At 37.0% G+C, this 12,859-nt stretch overlaps 1 protein-coding gene across 2 annotated transcripts in view; it reads right to left on the bottom strand.

Moving 5' to 3' along the window:
* The window catches only part of prkcbb (protein kinase C, beta b), a 97,783-nt gene that overhangs the window by 62,414 nt on the left and 22,510 nt on the right, over positions 1-12,859 (bottom strand). For both annotated transcript variants that reach the window (XM_056752044.1, XM_056752043.1), the window contains exon 4: positions 810-921. In XM_056752044.1, the coding sequence (XP_056608022.1) occupies positions 810-921 (112 nt within the window). The remainder of the gene's footprint in view (positions 1-809; positions 922-12,859) is intronic.

The following is a 12,859-nucleotide window of genomic DNA, read 5'->3' as shown; positions in this document are numbered from 1 at the left end:
TTTTTTTTCAATTTTATTGCCGTTTTATTGTTTCTTCAAATCAAAAGTTTTATTTGTGATCCTAAATAATAAGCATTTTAAAGATACATCTTATTTCTCTTTGTCAATAATTTTATGTAAAGCACTCTGAATTGCCCTTGTGTATGAGATGTAAGACGCACTTACTCTAATAACGATTGGGGTACTTCGCGCGTGTGCACGCTGCGTTCAAGACAACTCGGATTTTGGGAATTCCCGACCTCAAACCCAGAACTAAATGTTTTGACAGCACGAAATTACATGAATAAAGTCTCTTCTGTAATGTATTAATAAATTAAAATCATATCGTTTTGGATATCTTTAACATGCCTTGACGCAGTGTGATTGACAGGAATGCATTGAGGTCGGACATAATATCCGAGGTCTGAGTTTACACATTCATGACATAAAAATATGTGAAAACAGCACCGTGTAAGGTAAACAGGATACACATGCGTGCTAAAGCATGCATGACATCAACATGCATGACTTCACCGTGCTACAGGCTGCAGCGAGGGGTCTCTCAAATAAAAGCTTAAACTTAGAATTTTAATGAATTAAACCAAAAACATATACAGTTGTACAATGCTGGAACATTATTTTATTTTTTCGATGTTTAATAAACTAAGAACCGTTGGGCTATACAGGAAAACTTTTGATCAGGAAAAAAGCCTGCATATTAAATCAGAACACCCTCAAAGTCTGTGCAGACTTTGGTGTATGTGACTTGAAATCTTTTGTTTGATACTGTGAGTGTCTGACTAAAAGCTAAAGAAAGAGAGGATACCCACGGTCACATCTCATGCCCTGGTGGATGAGTCCGTACAGCAGAGAGCCGCAGTGGTCACAGAAGGTGGGGCTGGAGTACGTGTGGACTTTGAACTTGTGCTTACTTCGTGGATCCTTCAGAGAAACAAACAGAAAAAAGAAACCCGTCAGTCTTGTTTGCATAAATAAGCAGTGACAAACATAAGAAATTAAGGTGTTAAATATCACTACTGTACAAAGAGAGAAAATGCTTTTGAAGGAAGTACATTTGATACAGGGAGAAATTACGGTAAGGTCACAGAGAGGTCAATGGGGTTTTTATACAGTATGTTAAAAGCAAAGGTGTGACAGAGAAGTTAGTGAGCAAAGACAATATTCAGCTTGGCCAAGAAGCAATAATTAGAAATGATCAGAAAGTACAAAACAAATCTATGTCTATAAAAAGTGAATAGACTGGCACAGCATTCACGGTTCATAGTGTACCTACTGCACAATTTTAACATGACAGCTGTGCAAGAAAAAAAAAAATCTATATTTACTATACACTATCTCCATCTGTTCAAGCCCTATATACTCAGCTCCAAGCAAAGCAAAACTGGCCAACTCTTCACACATTCAAATATTTACATGAAACACTACTGGAAGATGTTCTAATCTATGGTGACTCAAACTGTATTCAATACTAGTTTGTGTGTAAACTGGGATTCAATCCATGAGCATTGGCCTGCTTGTGCAATGGTCTACCTGATAAGCTACAGGACCGCTGTGGCCCCATAGGATTCTGGGGGTAGTTTAAGGAGAGATGGTCTTAGCCATGGTAAGTTTGAATAATGTTAAACTGTCTGTTTTTGTTTGCTTCATCGCTCAAAACATGGAAAACCACATGTGGTATTTTCATTTACAAAAAATTATAGGAAATAGGAAAATACTTTATTTTTGGACTACATTTTGTTATATTGGTGCATATGCATAAAAATGGACAAAACTCTATAATAATAATTTAGCAATGATTTGGCTTTTTCTGTGCAATTTCAGATAAAATCAATAATAATATGTTTATATGTCAAATGTGACCCTTCTATGTAAACCAAGCTTAAGTTTCATAATCGAATTATGAGATAATTCAACCATCAATTTCACTATGATTTCAATCTATGACATGGCCTTACTCAGTCAAGATTAAAGATATCAAGGTTATATTTTCATAGGATGTTTATCACATTCTGTAGGATGATTTTTTATGGAAAACAGTAAAAACAACAAAAACTGACATAAGCTGCATTTTCCCATAGGGGGTTAGCAAAATATAACTATGTATCTGCATCACTACGCTCCATTGACACCTGAGCACCAGTTCAGCAGGGCACAGCCAACTGGAACACTGGCACAGTGAAGATCTCTTTCTGGCTGCCTCCCCCAAAGCTCTATATCCATTATTAATATCAAGCAGGGGCTTTTATATGGCTCCCTATTCATAAGAAGCTCTTTTAATATTCACCCTCTGAATAGAGCTCATAGCAGCAATGACACCCGCACACAAAAGAGAGCAGTTTCAATGTGGCTTCTGGCCCGGGCACACGCACCGGAGATTCTGCACCAAACACACATCGTTCACAGGACAGTGTTACATACGCTTACAGTAGAAGAGAATATGAAATGAGAAGGTCAGAGTCCATTTACAGAGGCTGCCATTGCATCCAAGAGCACACTGTGTAGGGAAGCAGAGGTGATAATAATGCTCTCGGCATGATGAAATGGAGAGATGGAGTAGGTGGATGAGGCAAGGGAGAGAGAGTGTGTGTGTGAGGGGTGTATGGCTATATAGTCCAAACCACAATATGGCTTCATATTAACTGCTTACCTTCACTTCATACTCTTTTCATCTTCAATTAGATGTCTGAGGTGAAGTCAGTCTCAAACAGTCTTACAACAACATACCCACAACAAAAATATTTCAAATAATCCTAACATAGCTGTTAAATCACATGAAACTACAAACAGAAGCAATCTCTAGCAGCACGGAGGACAATAATACAAACACGTGACTATGATGAGGGATATGAAAGGTAGGTGCAGTTGTTAGGGGCTTTTATAGTCTCAAACAATAAACAGAGGCGAATGCCACCCTGTAACAATGGGGGTGCAGGACAACACTAATTCACCCACAACTAGAACAACAGTCCTACTGTTATTTATTTGTATTATTTATTTTTGTATTATAATTCACTGTCTACTTAAACAGCTGGGACAGAGGGTGCAGAGCACAAACAATCAAACACTGAAATTCATTTGAACATAAGAGTGCCTGTCCAAACAGAGAGACCAGCTGTGTCAGAATCATAGCATTACCTTTGAGAAAAAACACTAATCTAAAACACTTTCTCCTGACAACGCTCATTCATGACAAAACATGTTTACCAATGCCAAAATACCCAACAAGCAAACATTTGATTTTCTAATATCATATTTGTAATATACCTGCCACATCCATAATAATAAATAATAATAAATACATCTCCTACAACAAGCAGCTTGTCTGCTGAATGTGAAACTGACACAAAAACTTGACACAACCCTGTTCTATGGGGATGTTTGTGATGACTGCAGGTGTGAGGTCCTCTGATCAAGCCCCTCGCTCTTCAAAGCACATGTGATCATGTAAGACGCTTTGTTCATCATTCAGCCCTCATTAAAGTGAAAGCTGAGAGGACTGGCACTCCGTCTCCTCATGAAAGTCAAATGAAAAATATTCACAATGTTGGATTAGCCATTCTGATAATACACTGATGAGAACACTGCCGTTTAGCTGTGCACATCATAGCCAAAGTGGCTTCCAACCACAAATCAGGGGATAAACTGAGAAATCAAGGACAGAACTGCATGTATTAATCAGCACTGTCTAAAAAAAGATACAAAATAAAAAAAACTAACCTAAACTAAAGAGATAAGCAAAATAAACATGTTTTTTTTTATTTTCAATCCTGCTGACTGTCATGTACACATCTCTGGGTGTGACAAAGTTTAACTTCTGAAGAGGATACAGGAGGGAGGGGTATGATAAGATTGGCTTACTATGACTAACTTCTCATGCGTGAAGCTTTCAATCCACTGTGACAAACACAGGTGTTTGAGTAAACCCCAAATAACTCTTCAGGAAACACAAAAGGTAACACAGGAAATAGTTCTTATCATAGTAAAATTAACCTACACACAACACTTCTGCTTCTTAAAGTTGTCAAAAAAATGGAAGAACTTCTTGCACTCGCCTGAGGTGGTTTTAATTTTTTGCCAAAAAGGGTTAATATGAATAATGGTAGATGTAAACGAATTTCCCAAATAAATTCCTCCAAAAAGTCATGTAACTTCTTGTTGCACAACATCTGAAATATTATTATGATTATTTCCTAAATACCTGAGCAAAGTCATCAAAGTATTTTGGTTATTGTCTCACAGAACTGTCACGACTGCGTTTCCCAAACAGTAGGCATTCACAAAAGCACCGCGATCAGTTTCATCTACTTGCGCAATTAATTATTACATATGAAAATTATTTTATTCAGTGGCTTACTTTTCTAACTGATATTTAGTAGCAGTCAAGTAGGAAGTAATAGTTGACTGGTTAGATGGTTGCTTTTTCGCAAATTTGTATTCGATATTCCAATCATAAACTTAGTTTGCAACTTTGGATAGAAACCTGGCTAGTGTAAATTGTAAAACAGCTGTGTTAAAAACAACACATTTCGGACCTCAACGGGGCAAAATAGCCAGAACGCGCACTTTCATAAAAACACAGATGGGAGTGAAAATTACTGCGGGTGGTTTACTAACAATGTGCGCATTAAAAACACAGGCACAATATCTCATTCCCTTAATGACCAAAGCAATCTACTAAGAGCTTAAGAGTTTAAGAAATGCTTTTTGAGGCGTTAAATAAAGCCATAAACACCAGCACAATGACGAACACAAACTTTAGTAACTCACGTTGCGCGATTCATTTAAATACTCTCCTCCCATCAGTCTGGCCAAGACTGTACACAGTGTTTGCCATCTCAGAAGAACAGAGGTATTGTGACAGAAAGAAGAATTAAAAGTTTTAAAGATTTTTTAAAGATCACTTGTGTTTTTTACAATGTTCCTTTTTCCTTTTGATACATTTCCATAATTTCCAGTCATTCATGAACTGAGCATCCTCTAAAAATATTTACCATTTAACTTTTGATTGTAATTGTCATACAATTGCCAGACCTAGAAAACTCAATATTTCAATTTGAATTACAAACTTATGAGCAAAGCTGGAACTGTCATCTTCACTCATGTCATGCAAAAGGGGTCAAAGGTAAAACGGTTTGACCTTTAATTGCAGCAATACAACACTAGAGGAAACTCTTTAGCGGCACTTTAATCCACGATGTTTAGTGCTCATGAGCAAGTTTTCCATAATTATCTCACCTGGGCCCTCATGCGATTGCCATTATGTGCATCTGATGCCTGTTAGAAAAAAACTGCTGTTTTTTCATGATGCAACAAAGATTCTTTTCAGAAGGATTGCATGTAGAATCCTCCCACCTCTCTCACACAGCATGCAGCTCACTGACTCATCGAACAATCAGTACCGAATCAGAAGGTGCAGGGAGTTCTGTACAAAGGAGTTCAATTGGAACGAGAAAAGAAGCGATAGAAATGCATCGCAACAGACCCCTCCCACCCGGTGGCCTTCAGAGGGTTCCCATGGTGATAGCCAAAGCCCATCACCCGGCAACAAGCTGGTACCTGCTGCAGGGAGAGTTTGTGGCGGTCGTGGCGTCTGGCTGGAGGAAAAAATAGACTTCAGAAAACCGAGTGTCCTCTTAGAAATACACACACATGCAAACTTACATTTCTCTTTTTTCACTATATTTGAGACAGTAGATGACATTTCTGTACTAGCAGCTGCAGATTCTCATGTTGGACAGGAGGATTGTGGGTAGTATTTATGAAAGTGTGCAAGTGACATGGGACTGTCGGAGTTTCACAGTTTATTGTTAAAAAAAAGATATAAAAGGAAGGAACCATCGAACATCGAAAAAACAAGTCCTGGATTAAGGTAACATCCTTGTTATATAATCTTTCTTGGGGAAATGTTAAAAAGCACTCATTAGCAATAATAAGGTCCGGGCGGAGAAGTGTGTGTGTGTAAGAGCAAGAAAAATAGATCTGACTACAGACACATCACAGACCCTCTCAGATCTAATAGTCCAGCCCAGCCAGGTTCTGGTCTTAATGCTTTCTGACAAGCAAACAGCAACACTGCTCGGCAACAGAGTGACGTTTGGTTTCTCCTTGAAGCCTCCCTTTTAATATCCGCACAATGGCTGGAGCTGGAGTATGTTCACACGGAACAGCGCATCCACATGAACACGCTTACACATGAATACATCTTGATACATCTCCTTCTCTTTATACCACCATGTCAACCGCCATGAAAGGTAAATCATCCAATCGGACGGGAAGTGTGACTGGCACAAAAAAGTGTTTATGCAAATGCCTGCCTGGCCTTATTAAATCAACACCCGATGAGAGCATGCAACCAGTGTGAGAGGGTATTTATAGACATCACCCACTTCTGGCAGATCATCTGGGCACATCCATGACTATCCCAGTGGGATTTTCAATAATGTGGGAGATGGCGTGAACATTTCTACAAAGGGTTAAGCTTTGTGAATAGCAAAATCTGAGTAAATGCCTGAGGGGGTCTTATTGTGTCTTTCAAAAACATTTATGCATCACAAAATTATTTTCTAGCCAGTTTGACATGATATTATGAAGAACGTTAGATTTTTAAAATGTAAATTATAACAAGCTGCACTTGAGCTAAAAGCTTACATTTAAGGGGTATGATTGCGCTGCAACAGTAATGAAATACATCTTTATACAGTATATACCTAAACTGACATTTAAAAATGACACAAATATAAAATATAAATACATTTATCAACAGTAAATGGGTTGTTGACGTGACATGGCATTTTCACTGTCACTTAAGATAAAATTGAATATGATTAGTATTGTCATCATTTAAAATGCAGTAAATGGTTAAGCATATCTTTGTCTTACATGGACTTGTTGTTACTGTATTAAACTGTTTTGTTATAAGAATTTCTTCTAAATTTTGAGCCAAATCTCAAATTTGTCCTAAAATTGCGATTGTTTCAAGCTTCGTTCAGCAAATACAAACTTTTATAAATAAAAAAGCATCAAAATGTTCATAAATACATCAGGCATAATTTTACAAGTGTTTGTTTTAGTAAATGGCCATCGTTTTTTCCTCCATATATTTCTAAAAGTGTAGGAACTTGGCGCACTTTATCACTGAAAACCAGATCCTGATTTTAAATCGGGCAAATCCACGAACAACATTAGTTTGCTAAAAAGACCCCATTCATGATCATGTTACTGCATCCCCTGTGAAGCACATGACATGTTTTGTAAGTTCAAATATTTCACTTTTTTGGAACCACTATAAAAGTGTTAAGGTATATTGTCCTTTGGTGTGACGCACCAAAATTATATATGTATCATTTTTTTAATATGTCAATACATTTATTTGTTAAATATGTTTTAAATACTACGTAATACTACATAATCATGGAAAATTATGCTAATTATTTTTGCTAACCCTTGTTGACAGGTTAGCTAGAAACAACAAGGTCATTAGCTGAGACAAGCGGCTCAAAAATGACCACTATTGTGATGGATAATGTCGACTGGTGTGACAGATAATGTCCACTGGTAAAACTGTACTGTCACACAAGAGGACAAGGTCTCTTTAAGAAGCATTTTAAACGATTTAATAATAATTGTTTAATTAATTTCTTATTCATTTTGGATAATTTGTGGTGTTCTCAAATGTAATAGTTACATTAACTTCAATTCTTAAGATGTTTTTGCAGAAAATGAATTGTTGTTAGTGTCATGAAAATAAATCAAATGTGGTACTTCTTTGTTTTTAAGACTGAAAGAATTGAGAGAGAAAATGAGTGGAAGAGAGAGCACTCGAATCTATAGAGAGTAAATTAACAATGATTCACACAGAAGGGAGGAGATCATAAGAGAATTACACAGAAAGAAAATAGAATCAAAAGGATTCCTTATAGAAAATATAGTCAGATCAAAATGAATATAGTATGAATATTAGCTGTGCTGTGCAGTAGGGAGACACTAGAAAGCTTTCAGTAACATACTGATTGACTGAATGACCGAAATAGAAAATGTTTTCTGGGGGAACCAATTTTAAATTTTTTCTTCCTTTTTACCTTAGATTGTGATGTATTGTCTATTAATGTACATCCATAAATTTTTAAAACATTTTTAAAACAAGTGTAATACCTCTCACTTTCTCATTTAATGTAATAACTACCATTTCTGTCCTTTGGTGTGACAATGTCCTCTGGTGTAAATAACCACAAATTTGTTTTTATCTCATAATATCTTTAAGGGGTCGTATGACACGGCTTAAATGAATATTATCATTTGTTTTGGATGTAATGCAATGTGTCTACATGATTTAAAGTAAAAAAATGCTGTATTTCCACATAACGTGCATGTTTGTCTCTCCTCTTTGCCCCGCCTCTCTGAATTTTTTTTACAAAGCTCTTCGCTCTAAAATCAAGGTGTGCTATGAGTGTTCGAATACTGCAAGCGTGTGACGAAATGTGACGCCTCTTACCATATTTGAAACATCAGGTTCCAAAGCAATTGTACTGATGGTACGCCCTCCTACTTGCGAATACATTTGGGCGGTCTTCATATGACCAACTAACCTAGATTTGAGGTGTTTCAGGCAGGTCTGGGTGAGCATTCGCTTTTATATAGAATGCATCTTCTGTTCCTACACTTTAATTTTTGCCCTTTTACGTGTCTAATATGTGCATGGTCAACATATAACACATCAAAAAAAACATGTATTCGAGCCATATGTCCCCTTTAACACATATTATCCTCATATAGTGTAGACTTGTCAGTAACAAGCTACTTTATCAATGAGCAGAGCCAGCGACTGGAAAAAGCAAACAGGTGACACACGACTCATGTCAGGGCTTCAACTCATACTATACAATGGATAACAGAAAGCATTAAGGAAGGCCAATTTTACAAGGGTACTTGAACTCAAGAGAGTGGGAAGTGCTCTGTTAAGACTGAGAATATATTTTGATACATAAAACAAAAAAATATCTGGCCAAGACTGTACAAAGTGTTTGCCATCTCAGAAGAACAGAGGTATTGTGAAAGAAATACAGAATATTTTGGGTATTTCAGTAGGGGAGTTGTAGTCATCACTCATCTTCAAATATTATAATTTTCAGCAGTTTTGAAAGGATGACAGCAAATTTTGTCTTATTTTTATTTTATTTTTAAGTCGAGGTGAAAAAAGAATATTTCACAATTTCATACTAAATACATTACACTTCAGGAAAATCTAATGTCTATTGATGAATACATCTCTCTCTCATGCTATTTGTATATGTTATTAAGATATTTTTTTTCACAATTCTCGCACTGTCACATTTTAGTAAAAATGTGTATTTTGTCTTCAGAAATGGTGTTTTACAGCGTATTCGTCAACTACCCAAATAATATCATTTTATTATTCTCTTCTGTGAATACTTGAGACAAATGGGAAAGAAAAACACTAACCCTCTCTCTTTCTCAATAGCTTTTGTTGACACTAGTAAATTTGTATTATTGCTTGCTACTGTACGACATCGCGTATCGCTCCTGAACTCTCTGTAAGTCGCTTTGAATAAAAGCGTCTCCTTAATGACTCAATGTAAATGTAAATTATTAAGTGCTACTACAGACGTATGGCCCCCACAGAGATTTGATCACACCATCATCCAGTCACTACATGAATTCATCTGGAATTGCATAAAGAAACAGAGAACAGAGACAAAAATTCATATAACCAGTATAACATTTCCAAGATGGTTGGAAGAACCTTCCTGGAAAACTACACAGCACTGTAAGAAGATTGGACACACTTTGCCTTAAAAATATATTTTGTCCTATTTTTACATCCTTGTCAGTATTTGACAAAAGCCTGCAGTCAAAGGAGAGTGGGCCACATGTGCCAATGCTGCTAACAAGCGCTGCAAACAACAGCACCAGAAACAACTGGCTTGTCTACAGAGCTTACTTACTACAGAGAACCGCAGAGTTAGCATTTTAGCACTTCAGGTTCCATCACTTAAAAGTCTATGTTGTTTTTTATATTGCCTGAAATAAGATCTGTGGTTAACAAAACCTCAAAATAGTTCTATGTTTTAATCTATAAAATAAAATACATCAGGTATAACCTTTTGTTTATCTTTAATACGCCTGTTGAAAACATGTTGCTAAAAATCACTACTTCCTTTGTTAGACGTAAGACGTCATCACGCATATAAATCTTCCAACTAATGCAACATGGGCACAAATCTCAAAAACATGGATGAGGATTCTTTTACGGAGTAATTATTTACCAGAAATATATTTTTTTACAAAGTTTGAAAAAGTCTTGGTGGTGGCTAAGTTGTGTCGAGCTACTGTAGTATGGTCTGTTTATAGCCTCATGTTAGCTTTTTACTTATGACGATAGTATTTAGGCTTCAAAAGTGACAAATGTTGTGTTAATTTGTAAAGATTATCTTCATACTGCACTACAAATGCAAAGTGCAGTAACTACGCAAACATTGAAACTGAGAAAAATGCCTTTAAAGTTTTTACACCAGCCACTCAAACGTGTTGAGGGTAGAATAGTGGTAATGCATTTATGCAATGCCTTATTAGGAAGGTTTTTTTATAGATAAAAACCATGACCACTGATGTGAACTTTGACCACCAAAATGCAGATACTTTACTCTGCCTTTGGATGACCCTACACAACTAAAGCGGTTGCATCCATAGTTTTATTGAGTTGGCAATTAAGGCGGACTTATTCTTTCTCAATCATGTGATCTAGTAAATTTGTTCTAACTAAATCTAACTTGTTTTTCAAACTGTGGATCGCAAACACAGAAAATTCAGACTCATCGCCTATGTAAGTAAATTTTCTTTACTTTACATTTACCTTACTAGGAGTTAATATTTTGCGATCTTCCGTACACATCTTTGGATATTTCCACCATCATTTTACCGTGGGATTGTGGCATGCTAAGCTAGCTGGTTGGCATGTAGGTTCTATGTGAGGGTTACGGCTACCAACATAGCCATAAAATCTGCAGTTTCAAAGCCGGGAAAACAAAACCAGAACGCAGTAACTTCACTTACTGCGGTTTGCCTTTGTATTAGCTGGGATTTTGTTGTTACTGCAATTTTAACTCTCTTGTCTCAGAAACGGGATAAGATTGAACCAGGAGACTTTGTCACAAGATAGAGCAGATATCAGAAAGCCCGTTGTAGACCTTAACTCAATTTTGACCGAATGTGCAGTTACTGTGCTTTGCCTTTTGACGGCAACATAGACAAAATGTAGCATTCGGTCGAGAGAACCATTGTGTCGCTAACTTCCAGCTTGGTCTACAAAAATACATCATCTCTGAGGTACTCTATTTTAGCCAATTCCAATCGAGCTGTGTGGCTATATCTGCACCATTTCTTAAAATGTGACAACTGACAAGGCTGATTAGATAAACTGCAAAGGTCTTTTACTCCTGATAATTGCTGGTGCACACTGAAGTAAAGCAGATATTTTACTTGTTTTGATAGTTTATTAAGGTAGTGAATTAATCTTTACAACATAAGAAGGGAGAGGAAAATTATATATTTTTGATTACCAAAGAAAGCAGTGGGTTCTAAATGTCCTTGGTCAAATGTGCTCAAGACACTGATGCTTGTTGAAGTGATTAAGGCCAACTGCCGGGATTTGACAAGTTTCTTTAATAGAAAACGCAACATGAGAAGGAGAATTGGACGTTGAGGAAAATATGCACATAGACACGGACTACGTTTACATGCACCCTCATAATGTGATTATAATAGGATTCTGGCAATATTGCTATTACACTTAACTCCACGTAAACGCAATAATTTGATCTAAATAATGCAATTAAGCATTATATAATCGCAGTAAGCATAATGGAAGTAAGATATGTGGCTTTTTCCGGTTTTAATTGCAATATGAAGGCATGTCAACACCTTCATCGCATTGATACTGCTCTGACCAAGGTGCAAATGTCCTCCTGTAAAGCATCTTAAGCGCAAATTCATGGTAAACTGAGGTTTGAAAGTCTGAAGGTGTTCTTATGTTACACTTTAAGAGTGAGTAAATAACAGTTTTTTTCCAAAGTATCTCTTTAAAGTGCTATAGAAGATGTGATATAAGGATGTGGATGTGAATGTGAGTTTAATGAGTCTACCGGTACAGAAATCCCTTGATGAATGTCTAATTAGCCCACTTCTATAATTGAAGCCTAAAACGAGCCCTTTCGATAACATCTCAGTGTCTGTCTTGCTTGCCTGTCTTTGACATTGACTATATTTATACCTGCAATCCTCTTTTAATGGTTCTTCTGAGACTAACTAGTAGATCTTCGCAAGGAAAACGAATTACAATGTCACAAGGCCAAGGCTTCATCAAATTGATAACACTGCTGGTTTACTAGTCCAGAGCGCAGGAGGATTTTGCGGCTCTTCCAGTCCTACGGAGAATAAAAAGCCTGAAAACAGAATAAGCCATGAAACTGAGCTCCGTGGCTCTGGAGGAAGATGAAAGGGTGCGCTTTATCTCCATGAATGAGAGAACAGATAAGTGTTTCAGAGAATACCTGGGGCAGGGCCAGATCTGTGAGGTGTGGAAATGTGCTAATGACACCAGACCAACACTGAAACCCGTGTAGTGCGTGTCAGTCGCACCAGAGAAGCTCTTCTGGGAGTGCTGTGTAAATATTAAGGTATCCAACCGTAGACTCTTCTGAGAGTGGAAGGGATAATTGACAGAGCAGAGGTCAATGGCAGGGCTGTCAGGCGTCTGTGCTATCATGTTTAAAGACTGTACAGAAGAGTATACAGAGAAGTAGGTGAAAAATATGATATCTAGTCTCAAGAGCAAAGCTGTCGG

Source organism: Triplophysa dalaica, chromosome 7, assembly GCF_015846415.1.
Source record: "Triplophysa dalaica isolate WHDGS20190420 chromosome 7, ASM1584641v1, whole genome shotgun sequence".
NCBI classification, from domain to species: domain Eukaryota; kingdom Metazoa; phylum Chordata; class Actinopteri; order Cypriniformes; family Nemacheilidae; genus Triplophysa; species Triplophysa dalaica.
The sequence above is the reverse complement of the archived record's forward strand: the minus strand, read 5'-3'. Positions and strand labels throughout refer to the sequence as shown.